Source organism: Tyto alba, unplaced genomic scaffold, assembly GCF_018691265.1.
Source record: "Tyto alba isolate M040663 unplaced genomic scaffold, T.alba_DEE_v4.0 Super-Scaffold_19, whole genome shotgun sequence".
Taxonomy (NCBI): domain Eukaryota; kingdom Metazoa; phylum Chordata; class Aves; order Strigiformes; family Tytonidae; genus Tyto; species Tyto alba.
The window spans coordinates 4,576,752-4,596,521 of record NW_024881281.1 but is presented as its reverse complement, the minus strand read 5'-3'; the positions used below and the strand labels follow the sequence as shown (position 1 = coordinate 4,596,521).

At 50.5% G+C, this 19,770-nt stretch overlaps 2 protein-coding genes across 4 annotated transcripts in view; both read left to right on the top strand.

Moving 5' to 3' along the window:
* The first annotated feature begins 502 nt into the window (after positions 1 to 502).
* NLE1 (notchless homolog 1) lies at positions 503 to 19,401 on the top strand. Of its 3 annotated transcripts, XR_006165250.1 has the most exons (14): positions 503 to 538; positions 803 to 946; positions 1,053 to 1,270; positions 1,375 to 1,454; positions 1,716 to 1,792; positions 3,136 to 3,233; positions 4,692 to 4,884; positions 5,314 to 5,449; positions 5,833 to 5,879; positions 6,033 to 6,235; positions 7,149 to 7,308; positions 7,394 to 7,464; positions 7,578 to 7,897; positions 19,372 to 19,401. XR_006165250.1 is itself a non-coding variant. In XM_042791729.1 (13 exons), exons 1-13 carry the CDS (start codon positions 530 to 532, stop codon positions 8,131 to 8,133), a joined length of 1,449 nt encoding a protein of 482 aa, XP_042647663.1. In that variant the 5' UTR covers positions 503 to 529; the 3' UTR covers positions 8,134 to 8,378. The 3 variants fall into 3 exon arrangements, 2 of the variants coding, with proteins under 2 accessions (XP_042647663.1, XP_042647662.1); XM_042791729.1 differs by lacking the exons at positions 7,578 to 7,897; positions 19,372 to 19,401 and adding an exon at positions 8,121 to 8,378; XM_042791728.1 differs by lacking the exon at positions 19,372 to 19,401 and having other exon boundaries at positions 7,578 to 8,109.
* Positions 14,766 to 19,770, top strand: part of ULK2 (unc-51 like autophagy activating kinase 2) — a 41,116-nt gene continuing 36,111 nt past the window's right edge. Inside the window, exons 1-3 of the mRNA XM_033004830.2 lie at positions 14,766 to 15,489; positions 16,790 to 16,882; positions 17,882 to 17,923. Of these exons, the coding sequence (XP_032860721.1) occupies positions 15,397 to 15,489; positions 16,790 to 16,882; positions 17,882 to 17,923 (228 nt within the window). The 5' untranslated portion in view covers positions 14,766 to 15,396. The remainder of the gene's footprint in view (positions 15,490 to 16,789; positions 16,883 to 17,881; positions 17,924 to 19,770) is intronic.

Sequence of the window (19,770 nt, the reverse complement as noted above, 5' to 3'; positions counted from 1 at the left end):
TCAAAAAAAAGAAGGGAGGAATCCCTACCAGGGCTCCACCTCATTTGTGGTGTCTCTGAGGGCAGGCAGGTGCTGGGGACTGCTGCGAGCAGGCCATGCTCGATTAAACCGTGGCCAGCAGGTAATGCAAGGCTTGGTTGCTGATTTGGACTCGGCTGCCAGATTTTCCTCTTCTTTCCATCAGAGCTGTTCAGATTTGATGGAGTGTTGGTCTCTGGGGTTATGGCTGGCTGATGCTCGCTGTGGTCATTACTGGTTGGTGCTGGAGGCGATGTGCGATGTTGAATTTCTTGCTGTGTTACGGGTTTGTGTGGACGATTTGAGTCTCTCTTAGTGCAGGATCTCCTTCAACTCCCTTCGTGGACCCACCGTGCCCCCCGCCCCGGGGCGGAACGTGCCCCCCGCGGCCTCGAACCGGCGGCCCCGGCGCTGTCCCACCCACCGCCGGCCGCCAGGGGGCAGCAGCGCCGCGCCCAGCCCCTCCCGCCGCGGTGGAGCCGCTTCCGGCCCACGTGGGGCGCGTGGGCACATGGCCGCGGTGAGCGGGGCCGGGGCGCGGGTGGGAGTGGGGCCGGGGCGCTCCGAGGCCTCCTGACACACACACCCCGGGTTCTCACGCGGGGGGTGCAAGAAAAGCGTGGGGGTCTCGGTTCCTGTTGGGTGTTTCTCCCCTCCCACGGGGTCCACGCTGAGGTCCCCAGTAGCGGCTCCTTCTCCCTCCACGCGCGTGTCGTTGCCCGCGCGGATCCCCCCCCCCGCCCTCCCTGGTGGGATCCCCGCCCCTGAGCCCGCTCTCCCGCAGACCATGTCGCCGGACGAGGACGTGCAGCGGCTCCTGATCCAGTTCCGGGACGAGGCGGGGGAGTCCCTGGGCTCCCCCTTCGATGTCCCGGTCACCATCACCCCGGACAAGCTGCAGCTGGTCTGCAACGCCCTCCTGCAGAAGGTGAGACACCCCTCCGAGCTCCCCCGGCACCCCCCAACCCAACCCGGGACTGCCCCCCCCCCCCCCCCCCCCCCCCCGTTACCTTCTCCTGCCTGTCCTCCCCCAGGATGAGCCGGTGCCTCTGGCTTTCTTCGTCAACGATGCCGAGATCGTGGCGTCGCTGGAGAAGACTCTGGCAGGGCAGAGCGTGGAGACGGAGAAGGTCCTGGATATCATCTACCAGCCACAGGCAGTGTTCAGGGTGCGGGCGGTGACCCGCTGCACCAGCTCCCTGGAGGGACACACCGAGGCTGTCATCTCCGTGGCCTTCAGCCCCACGGGAAAGTACGAGGGCTGCGGGTGGGGGCACTCGGGGTGAGGCAGAGGCCGCTGTCCCCCGCCCCATCCTGGGGACACCGCGCTGAGCTGGGCTCTTCCTCCTCTCCCAGATACCTGGCGAGCGGCTCCGGAGACACCACCGTCCGCTTCTGGGACCTCAGCACGGAGACGCCACAGTTCACCGCCAAAGGTGGGTGCAGGGGTGTCCCGGGAGGGCAGCTCCTGTCCCCCCTCCCTCAGGGACCCCCTGGGTGCTGCCTGAGCCGTACAGGCCGGCACTGTGGTGCAGGGAGGGAGTAGCTCTGAGTACTGATGCGGAGGAAAAGGGTCTGGCCAGGAGAATCATGGAGGGTTCCCCCCAGCTCTAGCCCTGACTCGCAGTGGCTGCGTGCAGGGACACTGGTGACAGTCACAGCTCTCCACTCACACCTGCTCGTGCTCTCTCTGTCAGGTCACCGGCACTGGGTGCTCAGCATCGCCTGGTCGCCTGACGGCAAGAAGCTGGCCTCAGGCTGCAAAAACAGCCAGGTAACACGTTGGCTCCCTCAGCGTGGGGCCAGGGCGGGTCTGTGGGAGAGGGGAGACCCTCTGCAGCCCTGTTCTGAACTGGAATGAAACCTGGTAAAGGTGCTGTGAGGGATTAGGTGGGAAGAGTTGTTTTTTCTGGGCTATGAGGTGTGTATCCATCGAGCAGGATTCCCGTTCCCCCGAGGAGCTTTGTGCATGGGTGCGTTGTGGTAGTTGTGACAGACATCTCCGACCACCTCCATCTTTCTTGCCTCTTTAGACCTCTTGCTGCTGAGCCCGGCTGTCTTGTGGCAGATGCTTTTCCCTCAGCACAGGAAAGCGTCCAGGCTTTGGACGTGGTCCTTGGCAGACAGCTCCATCACGAGGGAGGTATCTGGAGCAAGAAAGGGCATCGCAGGGCCAAAGCAGGGTTGCTGTTTGCATGACCCAGACGTGCAGCAGCAGCCTGTTTCACAGTGCTCCCACTCAGACACAGCCAAATTCCCCCTCACAGGAATGTAAAGGGGGCCCTGCCCCAGCTGTGGGGCAAAATGCGTGTGCTTAAGGTGCACCCAGAAATGCCTGGGGATGCGGGAGTGCCTGTGGGCAATTAGAAGTGAGTCAGTAACTTGCTGAGCTGCAGAGGGGCAGTTGCTCACTCTGGCCTTCGAACAGTCTGGGAGCAACAAGAGCAGTCGTGGAGCTGCCAAGAGCTGCTGTCCTGCACTCAGTTTCCGAGCAGCCGCTCCGTGAGGCCACTGTGATGCCAGCCCCGAGGAAATGGGTCTGGTCAGGGTGGCTCTGCCTTGGTTTGGTTCTGTTCTGGCTTTAATCTAACCCAGGGAGCCACTTGTCCTGTTTCCCTGTTTCTCCCGGGTTCTTTAGTAGGAGATGACTAATGCCTTGGCTCTTTGGATGAACATTTATGTAGAAAGGGAAAAAACAAGAGAAAACCAGCATGTGTCCCACCCACAGAATCCGATAATAAGTAGCATTTAGTGCGCTCTGGCTTTCATCGCACTCTGAAAACATTCACTGACTCTCTGGCAAAGGATGTCAAAGGCTCAGGCTGGCTTTTTGGGGACCTGTATCGGTTTAGAGTTGAAGCAGATATTTTTGTAGCAGCAGCATTTTAGGCAGAGAGGAGGGCAATCAGGTCTCATTCTTTGAGATGTCAGCTGATTGCTGCAGGGATCTGAAAAGGCATCCAGCCCTCCTGCCCCCCTCCCCTTCTGCTTTCTGCTTCTGCCAATGTAAATGCGACACCAAGGACACTTACGCTTTCTAAATGAAGCTCGAACGTCCCTAGGATTCACATGACGTGTGTGGCCTGACGCGACCCTCTTGCATCCTCTCTTGAGCAGATATTTCTCTGGGACCCAGCCACCGGCAATCAGATCGGCCGGGTGCTCGCCGGCCACTCCAAGTGGATCACGTGTCTGTGCTGGGAGCCGCTCCACATGTAAGTGAAGGGCCAGCCCAGCCCTCCCCCTTAACTCGTACAGAAAAGAGCAGCCTGACCTGAAGGGTCAGGCTCCCGTTTGCCTTTTTCCTGTTATGGTGCACAGAGGGGGTGCCTGCATCCCCCCCCAAGGTGGGCCAGGAGAAACACATCTAGCTCGGAGCAAAGAGTCCGAGCCACTGCTCACAGTCACCGTGAGGTTGCTGGGGAAGTCACTGCCAAGCTGTGCCCCTTTTCCCCTGTATAAAAACCATATCTGCCTATAGAAAACAATGTTTTCATGGTGCTGGACAAACGTTTGCAGTGCTCCTCCCCAGCGTGCTGAGCTGAGAGCAGGAAAGCCTGCCTGCGTGGTGCCTGAGCCCAGGCTCTGCAGAGCACTCCCTTTCTGCTCTCCTGCATCCTGGCTGCCTCTGTCATCCTGTTTATTTATCATGAGGGCTGATTAACTGTGCAATCCCCTTATCCCTTCAATCAGCTAAAGCTCTGTCTGGGACAGATGAGTGGAGGGGGTCAGTTGTAGCCAATAATCCAAGACATTATAGAAATAAATAAATAAAAAGAGCCCCTTCAGAGCAGAACCCTGCAAATTGAATTTGCCAGTAGGAAACTCCAGCTATTTGCAAATAATTAACTGGATTAGCTGATTATAAAGGAAGATGAGGAAATGGAGAGGAGGAAGACGACCCTGCCAGGGCTTCACTTCTCTGTCTTCAGCTAGCTGCACTCCCCACTCAGTTCCTGTGCAGCAGGAGGGGCCATGTTCTTCCTCATTGCTGCTGGTGCCAGGTCCTACTTTCTTTGACATTAAAACCGTGTTGAGTGATAAAGATGTTGTGCAAAGGACAGAGGGCTGTGGCTCCCCTGTCCTTGCTGGGCTGTGGCCAGCTGCTTCCAGATGTGTTAGATTTGCCCCCATGAGCCACATGGGTGGATGTTGCTGCTTTCAGCCCTGCCAGCGCAGCAGCCCTCTGTGTCTGCAGGCCAGCACGTTTCCTGCTGGAGGTGAAGCATGGCACAGGCAGGGGAGCAGCCAGCACCTTCCCGTTGCTGCCGATCTGCGCTGCCCACATAGGGCAGACTGATCCCCCTGCCCCGGGCTCTCCCCAGCCAGCGCCCAGGGAAGGTGCCAGTTTGTGGTCTCCTCATTAGCCAGCAGGTTAAAGCTGCCTCCTGTGAAAACAAGGTCGTTGCCAAGAGCTAAGAAGCCAGGTTTACCCTGGATTGATGCCTCTAGCATGCAGCCCAAGAGTTGATTTGGAGAGAAGCATCTGTCTGCCGCTTCCCTGCCTTGTGGGGTCTTGTTCTCCATAGGTCAGTGCTCTACCCCTGTCTCTGATCTTAAGCTAAAAGAGAAGGTTGTCTTCTATTGACTTCTGGGATCATGAATCCTCTGGGGCTGATGGGGGAAGAGCTTGGCAGAAGACCTGTGCAAATGGATTTGATCTTTTTGCCCAGAAACCCAGAGTGCCGCTACCTGGCGAGTGCCTCCAAGGATGGCAGCATCCGCATCTGGGACACGCTGATGGGCAGGTGTGAAAAAATCCTCACAAGCCACACGCAGTCGGTGACGTGTGTGAAGTGGGGGGGCGATGGCTTGCTCTACTCCTCCTCCCAGGACAGGACCATCAAAGTCTGGAGGAGCCAGGACGTAAGTGAGATGGGCAGCCCTGGAGCTGCTGGTGTAGGGGGCTGGACATGCTGTGTTGTAGCTTTGTCTGCTCTTCCTGGCACAGATTGTGCCCTGGAAAATGGAGGTGCAGCAGGGATACTGCATCCTTTTGACCTGGCAGAGATGGTTGCTTAGCTCTGTTTGGAAGGGGTAGCTGTTGTGCAATGTTTTCATCCCTGAAAGTGTAAAATGGTAACACCCCTGGAATAACCTGTCCTGATGAGTTCCTTGCAAGGCCCTGCAGGAAACTGGTCCTTGAAGCTCAACAGTGTCGTTTCTTCCCTGCTAAGCCTGGCTACAGGGTTTGGAAAGTTTAGGGTTGATCCCTGCAGGACAATGGGTCTGGTGTGTCCTGCACAGTCTCTCTGTCCTGCCCATCCCTCTCTAAGCAGGTGGTTTTGTTTCCAGGGGGTCCTCTGCCGCACCTTGCAGGGCCATGCTCACTGGGTAAACACCATGGCCCTTAGCACTGACTACGTTCTCCGCACCGGTGCCTTCGAACCTGCTGAAGCCACCATCAACCCACAGGATGTGAGCGGCTCCTGTGAGTCCGTGTTGTAGTCTGGGGGAGGTGGTGAGGGAGGATGGCGAGGAGACCTGATGTCTCTTATTAATGCTGCCATGAGCCAAAGCAATATTGAGAACTGAGAGCAGGCCCTATGCTCATGTCGGTCATGCTGGCAGCCACAGTCTTCCTTGCCCACGCACAGGGTCACGCAGTCTGGGGGGATGGGAAGGCCACCCTGTTTTCAAGGGCTTTTGGTCCCAATGTCACCCTTAGGAAAGAGAAAGTGGGTGAGCAGTCACAGATGCATCTGCTTGGCCCACAGAGCCAGGATTGGAATTGGCATCACAGGATTATAAAGTTTCCTTTCACCTAAGGATTGCAAATCTCTCTTTCTTCCCCTCTCCCTTTCCCTCTTTCAGTGGCAGAACTGAAGGACAAGGCTCAGCAGAGGTATGACCAAGTCAGGGTAAGTCCCTTTTGTCCGTGCAATGGTTTATAACACTAGTGCTGGTGGAAGCAGTAAATGTGCACAGTTGGCTGTCGACCCCAACACTGGTGTGCTTCTGAGCCTGCCACACCTGGCTTGTACAAGACTTGTGCTCTTTCATCACTTTCTCAGGGCCAGGAACCAGAAAGGCTTGTCTCGGGGTCAGATGATTTCACATTGTTTCTTTGGAGACCAGCAGAAGACAAGAAGCCACTGGAGAGAATGACGGGCCACCAGGCATTGATTAACCAAGTCCTCTTCTCGCCAGACACCCGGATAATAGCTAGTGCTTCCTTTGACAAGTCCATAAAGCTATGGGATGGTAGGACAGGAAAGTGAGTTGGTTTGTTCTGTTATAGAGGAGGTGCTTGTGTGGGGTCTGTGTGCGATGCACAGGTTATGCAGAGATGAGCCCCAGTGTCATTGCCAGCAACTCCCTGGTGTGTTCAGCAACTCTGTAGCCTGAACTTGTGCAAAGTAATTCTGCTGCCTGTTTCTCTCTGCACTCGGGAAGTCCCTTGTCTGGCTCTTCTTGTGATTGACCAGATGTGTGCAACCCCACTGTCACCCAGCCACAGCACTGCCTGGCACCCATACAGCACATGCTGCAGGGCCGGTTCTCTGGGGCAGGCGCAGCTGCAGTGGGATGGGATGTTCCACTTGGCTGATCTGAAGATGTGTGTGTTACACACTGTAGACTGACCCAGTTTAAATGGTTCCTGTGCCAGAGAACAGCTTGTTCTGGACAACACAAATTCTTGTAATTACAAGTGGTGGTGTTGGTGTTTGGATGCTCCTGTAGTCCAGCTTTTAAACTTCAGCTAGAGTATTGGTGAGCAATCTGGAGTAGCAGTCCTTCCCTATAAATCAGCCTTTATATTGATGAGCTTGGGTTTCATGTTGGTAATTTTAACAGGCCTTCTAAATCCAGGCTACTCAGCCAGAGAGAGGAAGAACACATCTGTGCAGTAAGGCTGTAGTGTTGCCTGCTGGGTGAGGGTTTCCTGGCAAAGCAGCTGAGATGAAGAGCCATTCTCTAGAAAGCTCTGAGCTCATCTGAGAGGGTTTTTAGACACTGAACCACCTATGGACTCTTTAGCAGTTGACTGCCTTGGGCATGCTGGGCATCCCGTGACTGCTTGCTTGCTCACAGGCAGAGAAGAAACATAAAGTCTGGGCAAGGGCAGGTTTGGAACAAACCCGACTGCCTGCTCCTCTAACAGCTTCTTTGTGCCTTCTCCACACCAGGTACCTGACGTCACTGAGAGGGCACGTCTCGGCTGTGTATCAGATCGCCTGGTCAGCCGACAGCCGCTTGCTGGTGAGTGGGAGCAGTGACAGCACGCTGAAGGTCTGGGATGCCAAGATGAAGAAACTGGCCATTGATCTTCCTGGCCATGCAGATGAGGTGAGATGCCTGGTCAAGCCAAGGAGTTTGAGGCAGGCAGGAATGACTCCTCCCAGCAGAGATAACTGTCTTTCCCTAATCCTAGGTGTATGCAACAGACTGGAGCCCGGATGGACAGAGGGTAGCAAGTGGAGGGAAGGATAAGTGTTTGCGAATGTAAGTAACCTGTTGTCTGTCTATAGAGGATGTTGCTGCTACTTTATGTGTCTTCCAGTGCTGCAGTCTCCTTGCAGAGACCTGCATGGTTAGAGCATGATCTCTCCTTGCAGAGAGCACAGCACTGGGCCAAATTCCAGCCTGGAGACCTAACCTCCCTCAGGGCAGGAGCTGCTGCTGTCCCCTGGGAGATGACTAGAAAGCAGAGTCCCTCCACCTGAGCAGTCAGTGGTGAAATTTGACTCATGTTTTGGCTCCTGGAGGGGGGAAGGAACAGTTGTATCAATCGGTCAGACCTTTCCTTTCTTGGCTTCCTCCGTCTCCCAGTTGTGTAGACAAACAAATTCCCGTGAGCTAGTTGGGTGGTGAGGCTCTGGCAAAGGGTGCCCAGAGAAGCTGTGGCTGCCCCCTCCCTGGAAGGGTTCAAGGCCAGGTTGGACGAGCACCCTCGGCTGAGGGAAGGTGTCCCTGCCTGTGGCAGGGAGGGTGGGACTTGGATGGTCTTTAAGGTCCCTTCCACACATACCATTCTATAATTCTATGATAAGGAGCCCAGTCCCCAAACCCCCGCTGTGCTGCTCTCGTACGGTACCTGCTGGCCGCGTGGCAGCGCTGGTGCCAGACCGCAGGGATGCAGCAGCTCTTTCCGTTTGCAGATGGCGTCGGTAGGAGCAGTGACATGAAACTGCCAGCCCCGTCCTAAGCTGGCCAGCCCTCAGCGCAGTCTGGGAGATCTGCAAGGTGATGGACAACAGAGTTTGACCTGAGCACAACTCCCTGTTCCTGTTGGCTACTCTCCCTCATGGACTCTTTCCTTATATTTATTTAAGGAAATTTTAATTCTAGTTCTTATTAAGAGCTGTGCTTTGCAGGATGATTTCCTCTAAACATTACAGGAGGGATATCTCATCTGCCTCCATCTCACATGTTTCTTTTCTTGAAATTTCAGCCTTACAGTAGCCTGCCACCTTGAAAGGGGCAAACCAAGGGTGGGGACGGCTCATGCCCTTACTTGATGTGTGAAGAATCCTACAGAGAAAAGGCTTTTAGTGGGAACAGAAAGGGTTGTCCTTGTGTGACCTTCACAGGGAGAGAGGATGGGGAAAATTCAGCACATCATTACATTGCAGAGTTGTGCTCAGCTGCACGCCTGGGACAAAGATCTGCTGAGAATAAGGTCTATGGGCTTCTCATTATTCCAGTAAGGTTTTGCCTTTCTGCTCAGCCCATTTGCCTTGTGGGCTGTGCCGAGCATTATCTGTTCGTTATCTTCTGGATCCACAGTAGAGAGCTCATTTGGCTCATCTGTTCAGGGTGCAACAACTGCAAACAACTGCTAGAGCTGTGCTGAGTTTTCAGGACTCAGTGGCTCTTGGAAATGGGAAAATGAGGCACTTGTGCCTCTGAAGAGGGGAGAGAGCACCCGTTTCCCATCAGGAGGGAGGGAGGGAAGGAAGGAGGGAACAAGGGAAAGGGTGGGAAAAGGGAAGAATGGAGCAGGCGTGTTGGGTGGTGTTTGTCCTTTGCCCTGGATACAAACTGACAGCAGGGTTGGGACTTTCACAGTAAATGGCAAAACTTCCATTGCACAGAGCTGGCTCCTCCTGGAATTTCTCAAGTGCATTTGCTTGCCCAGTAGGTAAGAGGGATTCATACTGTCGATTATGTATTTGTAAGCTTGCTTATGAGCCTTTTTATAAGCCAGTTCTGGCTTCCAACAAGCATGAGGCAAATAGACCTGGATTTAGTGTTTATTTCCAGGATACTTATGAAACGGTGAAAATCAAGATGTGATTATTAAGGATTAGAAATTATATTGTCAGATTTAATTACATCAAGTTAGAAGAAAGCCAAAACATTCTCTGTAGCCCTCATTCTGTAGTTGCTACTCGGTGATTACTACAACTCAGAACAAGAGTTTGGGTTACAGATGCTTCCCAGCTGCAGAAGATACGTTTTAGGACTTTATTCCTGCTGGCAGGATTGCTTTGGATAATTAAGAGGGCATAGTGTAATGGCCATTTGCTTGTCTGCAAGTGTTCAGGTGAGCAAAAGACTGCAACAAAGTGTTAAATCTTTAATATGACTGAGAACATAAATTGCAGTTCTTGTTGTTGTTAGTATCTCTTGCTGCCAGCCAAGTCAGCAGGCTCTATCTTCATGGTATCTTTTGGGAAGAACTCAATATCCTGTACCTGCTCTTTCATTAGCGTGCTTCCTCCAGTTGGTTCTTGCTGATGGTGAAGGCCACGCTGCATCCATCTGCATAAACAAAACCTTTTCTAATTCACAAAGGTAAATGATGTGGGACAGGGTGATTTAAAACTGTAGGTGATAATTCTGCTTCCCCAGACTGCCGTGCCCTTGGGAAGGAGAGGAGCACATGTGCAGCTGATGGATCTATGGTAGCAGCTGAGAAGCCTGCCCATTTTGCAAGCTTTTTGGGCTGCCTGTGCTAAAGGAGACAATCCATCCTTGCGAGTCCAGGTCTGCGTCCCCGGGTTTGACTCATTGAAGGCAGCAGCTTCTAGCAGTGCATGGCTCTTTCTGAGGGAAGAAGCATCGTTCTCTGCTTCCTCTCCCAAAGTGCTCCGCAGGGTCACTGTGCCCTGTTAATCCATGGTTCGTTTGAGGTTGGAAGTGGGGATGTATCAGAGCTGGGGGAATCGATCCTGCCTTCAGGGACTGGGCCATGCCTGTGTGTATGTGTACTTAAAGACCACTTATTGTCCCCCAATTTCCAAACCAAAGCAATCACTGTGCCCTCTGGCTGTGCTCTAAACCTAGGCTAGTGCCTGCCATCCTTTCAGAATCTGCTGCAGTGATACCAGGCACTGAACAGAGCCTGATTAAAGCATACCTTCTTAATGCTGGAAGAGAAAGGCTTTCCAAAGCAGTGATACCTCTTGTAGAAAGAGAGGGCCCTGCAACTAAGTTTATACCACAATAAGCTATCTTGGCTTTAATCTTTGACCTGATAGTGTGGTTCAAAATCTGCCTGCTATGTGATGGGTTTGTACGTAGACCAAATTGTATTTTCCTGTCTAAGCAGCTGCTACTATTTTTATCATTCATACAGTACCAGCCTTCATGCATACTAAGTGCTGGCCCCGTTCCAGCTGTATTTCTAAGCAATCCCATAACACTCCTCCCAGTTTTATTTGAATGCGGCATTTCCCGGGCCTTGCTCTGCAGTCTCCTGCCTGCTCTTGTGCTCTGGGGAAGAGCTGCTGCCCTTCACTTTGGAGGTGGGTCCTTTTTGGCAGGAGGTGAAGCAAGCATGTGACCTCCTTCACACTGCTGGTGATGGTGATGTGAGCTTTAATTAGCTCATTTTCAGAATTGCAGATGCAAATTTGGGTCAATTAAGTTATTAATGGGAAAGATGCTACTTTTCATTAAAGGACAAATCTAGAAGGTAGGCTGGAGCTTTCTGATTGCTTCTCTGGGAACCGCATCACTAACCTTACAAAAAGCCTACTGAAACACCTGAACTTTTCCAGTGCTGTGTGATAGGAATCTCAGTATCTGCTCCTGTGTTTCAATCCAGTTTCTCCCAAGTTACTCGTTAAACATACCACATAGGAATTATTTTTTACTGATAATACAAGAATAATTTTAAGCATATACAGAAACTATCCTGTGGAGCCCTCTGATACCTCCTCTAAAAGTTGTGATAACTCAGCTGATACCACCATTAATTTTTGTTACAAATCTCAATGGGACGACAGTGACAATAAGGACTGGGAAGCATGGCAATCCTCAGATAAAGGTTTACCTGTCTAATAAATGCCTGGGTATGATGGAAGGAAGGAGAGAAGAAAATGGTAGGAACACCTAGAGTGAAGGTACTGCTGAGATGAGCAGGATGGTGCCAGATTCCTGCCTTTGGGGGTTGATTTAGGTAAGTGAGGCCTTCGCATCGTTCTGAAAACTGTTTTTGTGGCTGTTCTGCTTCTCCTTGCAGGACGGCTAGCCAAGTGGCATACACATTGTGCTCCCTGGGTCCTTGGAGCCAGACATTCATGTTCTGCTCAATTCAGCTGATCTCTTGATTATTTTCCCAGATCAGTAATTTAACTTCCATGTGCATGTTTATAGCTGTGGAGAGATAGAAGAAAAATCTTTCAATGAACAGGAAGAAAATCTTCATTCGTTGTTCTACATTAGGAAAAGCAGTTGTCTTTCTGCTTTTCTTTGGGTCAGCACAGGCATGGTTCAGGTGACCTTTCTACCTCAGAAAGGGCTCCATTTTGGTGGTACAGCAGAAAAGAGCTTGTGTGAAGACGGTGCTTTTGAGGATGAAAGGCGTTACGGAAACTCTGGATAGCGATGTCTATATTCTTGGGAGCTGCTACCACATGAGAGTGTACTCCTGTTTACTCAGACAAACAACCTGGGAGGTGCTATATCTGTCCTTCCTGGTTCTGTTGCTCTTGTGATCGTGAGTCCTGGCTCACATCTGAGGGACTAATTTGGCTGAACCAATGCAGTGCAGCTGGGAGAGAGCCACAAATCCATCTCCAGTGCTGTTACTCTGTTTTCTTCACTCTGGTCCTATAAATTGGTGGTCCTTGGTGAGCTGTAGGTCACAGGTGGTCTCCATCAGTGGGCTGCAGCTCTTGCACCATATGATTTAGAAATAAACCCAGGACATGGTACTCTCTGCTTTTGAAGGATCACTGTGGTTGATCAGGCATGATACTGGTGCCCACTGCCCAGCCATGCTTTTTGAGCACACTGGGTATTTTATTGTCCTGCCATGTGGCTTGTCAGAGCAGAGCAGTGCATCCCTCTGAGTACTGCAGGGCTGCTGTTGCCTGCCAGTGCTAAATGGCAAATATCTGTGTGTATTCCTTGGGCTAGGGAGGAGCAGCACCAGCCCCGTGGGGTTATCCTGCATCACTTTCCCAACATCTCCAGTAACGAGGCTCCCTTTGGGAAAGGCGGGTGAATTCAGTCTGTTCTGTTTCTGACCTCTTTCAGCAGTGAAGGCAATTGAAGGTGCTGTTTGTAAATAAGGTTATTGTAGTCTGCTAGTGCTGGAAATATTGACACCTAGAAAGTCTCCCAGACACTAATCAAGGACCCAGCTCAAATGAGTGACCTGCATGCAAATCCCGCAGCCCTTCATCAAGCCGTTTTTCAGACCTCAGCCCTTCAGATCCCATTCGAACCCCAGTGCAACGGCAGCGTGTTTAGTTATTCTGGTCAAACCTCCCCGCTGCTCCTGGCTGTTTTGTCCTTGCTGTGCTGAAACAAACCTGCTCAAGGGCTCCAGCCCCATTACGAGGACAAAAGGACATCACACTGCTGCTACCAAAGGCAAATGTGTCTCGGTTTTGAAGTGTAATACAGAATGGATGGCTTAGAAATTCCTGAAGTGGCTTTCTCTGTTCAAAAGGCATCTTTCTGGATTTATTTTTTTATTACTTTTTTTTAGCTTCCCTAAAATATAGCTTGTGATATTGACTTTGGGGTGAGGATACATGCTGATACTGAGAGGATTTATATCGAATGTGAGAATCAGTGTATGGCAATAAGCAGCAAATTCTCAAGGAAATTATTTTCTGAATCAGAATATTTAACACATTGAGACTTGCGGGCTTTTTCCTGGTTTTAAAGGGGCACTGTGAATACGTACTAGAAAGTGTCTGTGTTACTACCAACACATTAATTTATGATTAACTTGGAATATTTTTACATCTCATTTATTCCTTGCACGGGGGTGTTCTGAGCCACTGAAATTACTTGGTCAGCTTTGCTTTCTTAGTTTTGTTAGGGTAGTGCCATGAATGTGTTTTGGATGGGAGCTGAGAACTGCAGAAAATAAAGCGTGGATTCAGTCTTGAGGGGCCTTTAAGCCCTCTGGTTCTCTTTAGCACAAAACAGATGTTTTAGGATTCCTCTGATGTCTTCCATATAATGTCTAGAGCTTAAAATGCCCTTCATAAAGCTGTCAATATTCCCTTAAGAATTTCTTGAGAATTTTTTTAATCTAAGTGCGTTGTCTTTGGAGAAGATGAACAGTGGAGGTTTTGACATGGCACACAGTTCCAGTAGTGCTTGGTTTTGAGTGCCAGAAAGCGAAGGGAGATTAAGTGAAAAATAGGAAGAGGACCAACTGCATAATCTCTACTCAGTCTCTATTTTGATCTAGCGGTGCTGGAAGCAGACACTTTGTCACGTGAGAGAAGACGCAGCGCAGCTATGTGGGGTCAGAGCTCTGCCCTGCATGATCCCAATGTGTGCCTTGTATCAACTCTGACTTCAGTGGAGGGTTAATCGCTGCTGCTGTGCTGTCAGAGTGCCAAGGGGGTCTGGGGCAGATGGGGATATCGAGGGGGCCTGTAACAGCTCCAGCGTGCAGAGGTGGTGTGATGGAGGGACAGAGAGGAAGGGGAAGAGAGCAGAGAGAAACGGAAAGCAAAGGAAAGAAGCTTAATTATGTGGATCTGGAGGTGAAGGTCAAAGGCCCCATGTGACTGGTGTGAGGTGACTGGTTGCTTTTTTTTAATGTTTGTACGTGTTGCTGTAAACAGCCCTAGGCTGATCTAAAAGTGCTGGGTGGCAGAGGCTGTAAATTACAGATGTTGTTCTCCTTATAAAGAGAATGAGCAATGTGAAGTGTCTTTGGCTTACAGCATTTTGCATGCTTGTTCCTCTATTGCTTCTCCATTCATTTAAGTTCCTTGTATTAGGTTTGGCACAGAGTCTTGCTTACTAATGGAGCGAGCAGGGACTGTGCTAGAGAGTGTGACCCTGACGGTGCCAGGTAAGCAGCATCGCCGCCCTGGCAGTGAGGGATGATCACATACCTGCCTTCCCACCTATGGCTGCTGCGTGACTGTCCCGGCGCTTGCCTTGCCTCGCTGCGTGCTGAGGGTAGCTGGCCCTCCCTCCGCTCATGGTGGCCCTTCAACTTTGCCCTCAGTGGCAGGTAGGCCTGAAGTGGCCAAGAAAACGGCTGAAGCGGAATACAGCCAACGTTAAACAGGGTAGCGAGGCGTGCGAGGGGCTCAGCATGAGTTTGGCCTCTGCCTCAGCTCTGGGGTGAGGACGGGGAGGGGGGGGTGTCGCCATCCTCCCTGAGGGGACGACAAGGACCGACCCCGGGGGGTGCTGAGGGGCTGGGCGCGGCGCGCGCCGCTAGGGAGCGGGCGGCGGAAGGACCTCTGCGCTCGCGCTCCCGCCGGGTTAAACGGGGTGAGGCACTCTTTGGCCGCCGGCGGAAGCAGCCGAGCGCTGGAGCCTGCGCGATGCGGCCTATAAAATGCGTGGGGTGGCGCTGAGGTCCGGGCAGTCGGAGCCGAGGCTGGCTGGGGGCGGACAGGAGAGGAGCGGCGGGAAGCCCCGGGAGGCGGTGGCGGCCTGAGAGACCCCCGTCTGCACGCACCCTCGCTGCTTTCCTCCTCTTCCGCGGCGGGTGCGACAGCGACAGCCACTCCCGGAGGCGCGCCTCTCCCCGCCCTGTTGGATGTTCTAGGGCTCGGTCCTTGAGCGGGGCCGCGGCGCCGGTAGCTCCCGCTGTGGCGGGGCCATGGGGGCGGGCAGCGGCAAAGCGCGGAGCCCCCTTCCCCGCTGAGAAGGCCCCTCGTCCCGGCGCCGATGCCGCGCTGTCCCCCCACACCCTGCTACTGAGAGACTTCCCCCACCCCCACCCTCCCTTTCCCTGCTTTGCCCTCCCCATGCCAGACGGAGCCCCTCGCCTCGGAGACGCCCTGCAGCAGCCCCGCCGGCCCGGGGGTCTGCGGCTGCCCCCGCGGTATGAAAGCAGCTGCCCCCGCCGCCGGGGGCAGCCAGGAGAGGGGCAGGCTCCCACCCCGCCGCCGGTTGCCGTGAGGCGGCTGTAGCTGCCTCGGCTGGAGGAAGAGCCCCTTTGTTTTCCCTCCCTCCCTCCTTCCTTCCCGGGGCTTCATGCCCCGCTGAGGGATGATGGAGGTGGTGGGGGACTTTGAGTACAGCAAGAAGGACCTGATAGGACACGGAGCCTTTGCTGTGGTCTTCAAAGGTCGCCACCGCAAGGTAAACAGCGATGGGCTTCGCCCGCAGCCGGAGCGGGGCTGGTTACACAAGCCCCGGCCGGGGCAGGGGCCGGGGTCGGTCCGCGGGGCTGCAGCCGTCAGGAGCCCCTCCCGGTGGGTGACAGCGGGGGCGGGGTGCCCACTGGGGAGTTTTGTTGTGATTTGGGTGTTCGGGGAGGGGAAAAAGAAGGAAGGAAAAAAAAAAAAAAAAAAAAGAAGGTGCGGGTGGGCTGAAGTACCGAGGCGGGGGTGGCGGGGCCTGCGCCCGGGGCAGCCGGCCTGCCGCTGCTGCTGCAGCCCGCCGCGGCCCCGGAGCCGAGCAGCCGGCTCCCGGCCTCCATAACCCCCTTTTTTTTTTTTTTTCCTCCCCTCCCTTAAAAACCTGACAACCTGTCTGTGTTCCCATCTCTCCTCCTTGCTGTTTGGTAGCTCCCTAATATAACGGCGAGTGGAGAGTTGCAGCTGTATGGGAGGCTGAGCCCTTTGTTTGTCAGGAGGGTCATGTTTATCTCTCTGGATAACGAGGGATCTAATGGAAAATTGTCTCCTTTGGGATTGGCTGAAGATTTCTTAAATTGAGAGGTGTCTGGTTTCCTGGCGTGGCTTACTAATCACCCCGGATATTCATAGTTAGGTTATGGTTTCTTGATGTGAGAGTTTATTCTGGTGCTGGTGCCTAAGGCACTCAGCTTTCCAGAAAACAACTCTTCAGATTTATCATCTTGGAGCATTAGGGAAGTACTCACAACTTGGGGAGGCACAATGCAGTAATTTTGGGGTTAAAACAGGGAGAAAGGAAATCAGAAACTAAAGGCCAAGGGAGATGCTCCCACTTTACACTAAATAGGCAATTTATTTTTAGATAATATATAAATAGACAATATATAATTTTACTTAAAAAACCAGATGTTTTCTTGTGTAATCTTCAGCTGTAGAGCCTAAGAAGGATGAAAATGGGAAGTCCTTAAATGAGAGTAAAAGTAACTCAGTCATTGAGAGGGGACTGAAAAAGCAGATACATAGCACCACTGCCAAAAAATAGATGGGATGATTAAATGATTGATTACTTACATTTGGTTTTTAAATGCTTTTGAATCCATGAAAATGCAGTGTAGCTGCAGCTGGATTTTAATAGCTGTCTAAGCTATTGTGGAATGAAATAGTTCTTGATGGTATCATGTGATGTAGTAATCACTGGTGGGTAGGGTAGGAGTGATCTCACAACTTCTCCAGTGCTTTACAAGCTAGTTGTTAAAGTTAAAAAAATATAAAACTGACAATATTTGTTTGTTTGTTTCCAGAAAACTGATTGGGAAGTAGCCATAAAGAGTATTAACAAAAAGAACTTGTCAAAGTCACAAATCCTACTTGGAAAAGAAATAAAAATCTTAAAGGTATGTTAATTTGCAGTGATTTTTTTTTTTTTTTTTTTTTTAATCTGCTTTACTTGAAAAGGAAAAAAGACTTTTGACCTAGTTCATTTCAGGTCATGGGTAGTATCACAGTAATTGCTATTCTGCCTTTTGTTTCTTTGTTAGTTCCAGAAGAAATTCAGAACTAAAAAGGCTAAGAAGAAAAAGATACTTTTTTAGTCCTGGAAATGGTCTCAGAACAGGTTATGGGCATTGCTTTTGTAGTTAAAAGTGGAAAACTGTTGTAGAACCAGTCTCTGTGATTTGCTTATTGAACATGTAGAAAACTTTGTCCTTCAGGATGGCGCTTTTCCCAAGCAGTGCATACAACAAAAGTCATAGCTGAGGGTAAAACATCAGTCTTTGATCTTTCTTCATCTTCTTTGCTCAAAGGTGCCTTGAAAACTAGAATTAATGTGTTGAATTTGGTTCCTGAAGCAGTTTATAAATATATTCTAATATATTTATTATATACCAGAAATTGTAGTGTTGGGTATAAGGGTGTGCTGCAAGTACTTAGCAAAGACAGATGGCTTTTTGAGCAGTTACAAATAATTGCATGAGCTGTGCTGTGAGTTTTCTTTGGTGTTACTTGGTTTGATTTCCTTTTTATTGTAAAGTGGTAAGGTTGACTTGAACGTGGTGTAGTTGGTTACTCTGCTAAGCAAGAAATTGTGAGAGACTATAAAATTAAGTTTCCAGTACTCATTAATGGATCTTGTGCTGTAGTACTTTCTGTAACAAGACAGAAAATAAGTTCTGGAACCAAATGTTTTTATGACCTCTGAAGATATTGCCTGATGTCCTATTCCTGTAAATACTGTCTAAATTGCTGGGATTTCCTCCAAATCCGATCAGATGGTCTAAAAAAGATGTTACCTTTCTTTGTAAAACTCGGTTCTCTTTGATTATCACCTAGCATATTAAATTTAAAATAACAGCAACAGGCTATTTCCATGATACAAATATTTTGTTTTACAGGAACTTCAGCATGAGAACATTGTAGCTCTCTATGATGTCCAGGTAAAATATGTTTTGATGGCTTTTTCTTCATTAAAATGTATTTATGAAAGTATAATGCATATATATGTATACTGAGTAGAAAATTTTGAATGGCCATATATTTTGTTGCTATAATCAGTTTGGTATTTAGAGAAAGAAATTCAGTTCCCTAGCAGTGTCAGGGAAGTTCTGTCATCTTCAACATACTATGCACTTATTTTGTATTGGCTCTTTCTAATAAGCAGGATGCACAGTTGGGATAGAAAGCCATGAGGAATACAGTTTACTTGTAGGCAGCAGGGTAAGTGGCAGCCTGAGAAGCTCTGCAGAGGTTAGTTGTGTAGTTTGGTCCTGTCTTCAGAGAAGAAGCATCAACTGGCTGGTCTGGGAGCTCCATTGGTGGCAGTAACTATTCTCCTGAACTAGCCTTGTTTCCTGGGACCTATAATTTAATTAGAAAGTGGGTGTTTGTGGATAACGACTGAGTACACCTGAAAGAAAATATACTAGTAGGAGTTGATCTGAATGGATGAAGCAAGTGACATTAAGAAGTCAACGTAACTTAAAATACTCTGTTGTAGAAAAGGAGCAGCATCTCTGAGATCTCTGTAACAAAGAAATGTGTTACATAGCCCTGTGTCACAGTGAGGAAGAACTGGAGTAATCAGAAGACCATGATCACACATGTATATATTGCTGTTGCCTGTGTTCAAAAGGATAGAATTAAGTATAAAAGCTAAGAAGGCATTTGGATGTTTTCAAGTAGGAGAAATAAGTATTAAATTGCTTCAAATTGTCTTCCTCTTTTTATTCCCAGAATTCTGCCTGATAAGGTGAAGGAGTTTGTTTTCTAGCCTATCTAGGGTAGTGTATTCTACTTAGCAGGAAGTTCATTTTTTGTATCCTAAGGCCTGCAAGTGCCGATTAAAGCTAAATATGACATGGTGTAGGTTATACAGCCATTATTCCACTTGAATCAGAACTATACATTTATCTCTTGGGCTCAATTCTAATTTTAAATACAGCTACAGTTATGAAGTTATTAACCACCCTTGGGGCATTGCATTGTTAAAGCAACACAAAATAGACATTCTGACATTCTTCAGTTTTTTCCATCTTTACACATTTGCATCCTAAAAGGTTTTCAGCCTATGTGTAGATGTGTATCTAGGGCCGTGAAGATGCTCAGGTGGCTGGAGCACCTCCCCTGTGAGGCCAGGCTGAGAGAGTTGGGGGTGTTGGGCTCTGGGGAGGCCTCCCAGTGCTTGAAGGGGGTACAGGAAAGGCAGAGAGGGACTCTTGATCAGGAGGTGTGGGGATAAGATGAAGGGTAGCAGTTTTAAACTGATAGAGGGGAGATTTAGATTAGATCTAAGGAAGAAATTCTTCCTTGTGTGGGGGGTGAGGCGCTGGCCCAGGGTGCCCAGAGAAGCTGTGGCTGCCCCCTCCCTGGAAGGGTTCAAGGCCAGGTTGGATGGGGCTGGGAGCCCCCTGGGCTGGGGGAAGGGGGCCCTGCCCGGGGCAGGGGGGGGCACTGGGGGGGCTTTAAGGGCCCTTCCAACTCAAACCATTCTGTGATTTCTCTAGCTATAGAAATCTGTGTTCACATGACATATGCTAGGCATGCTCAGGTTTTACTGTATGTAGCACTACAGGACACGTACTAACTTCTGTTGACCTTTGGTACAAAGCAATGATGTTCACGTAGTAACAGAACATGCATCACAACTTCCCATTTGGATGTATAGAATCTTTTCCCTCCTGGGTCTTGACTTCAGAACTCCTGCATTTTGAATTATATTAGTTGCTCTGAGAGGGAAAGTACAGTCTCTTTTGCTTCTTGAAGAGACCAGGTTTTCCTGAGTATT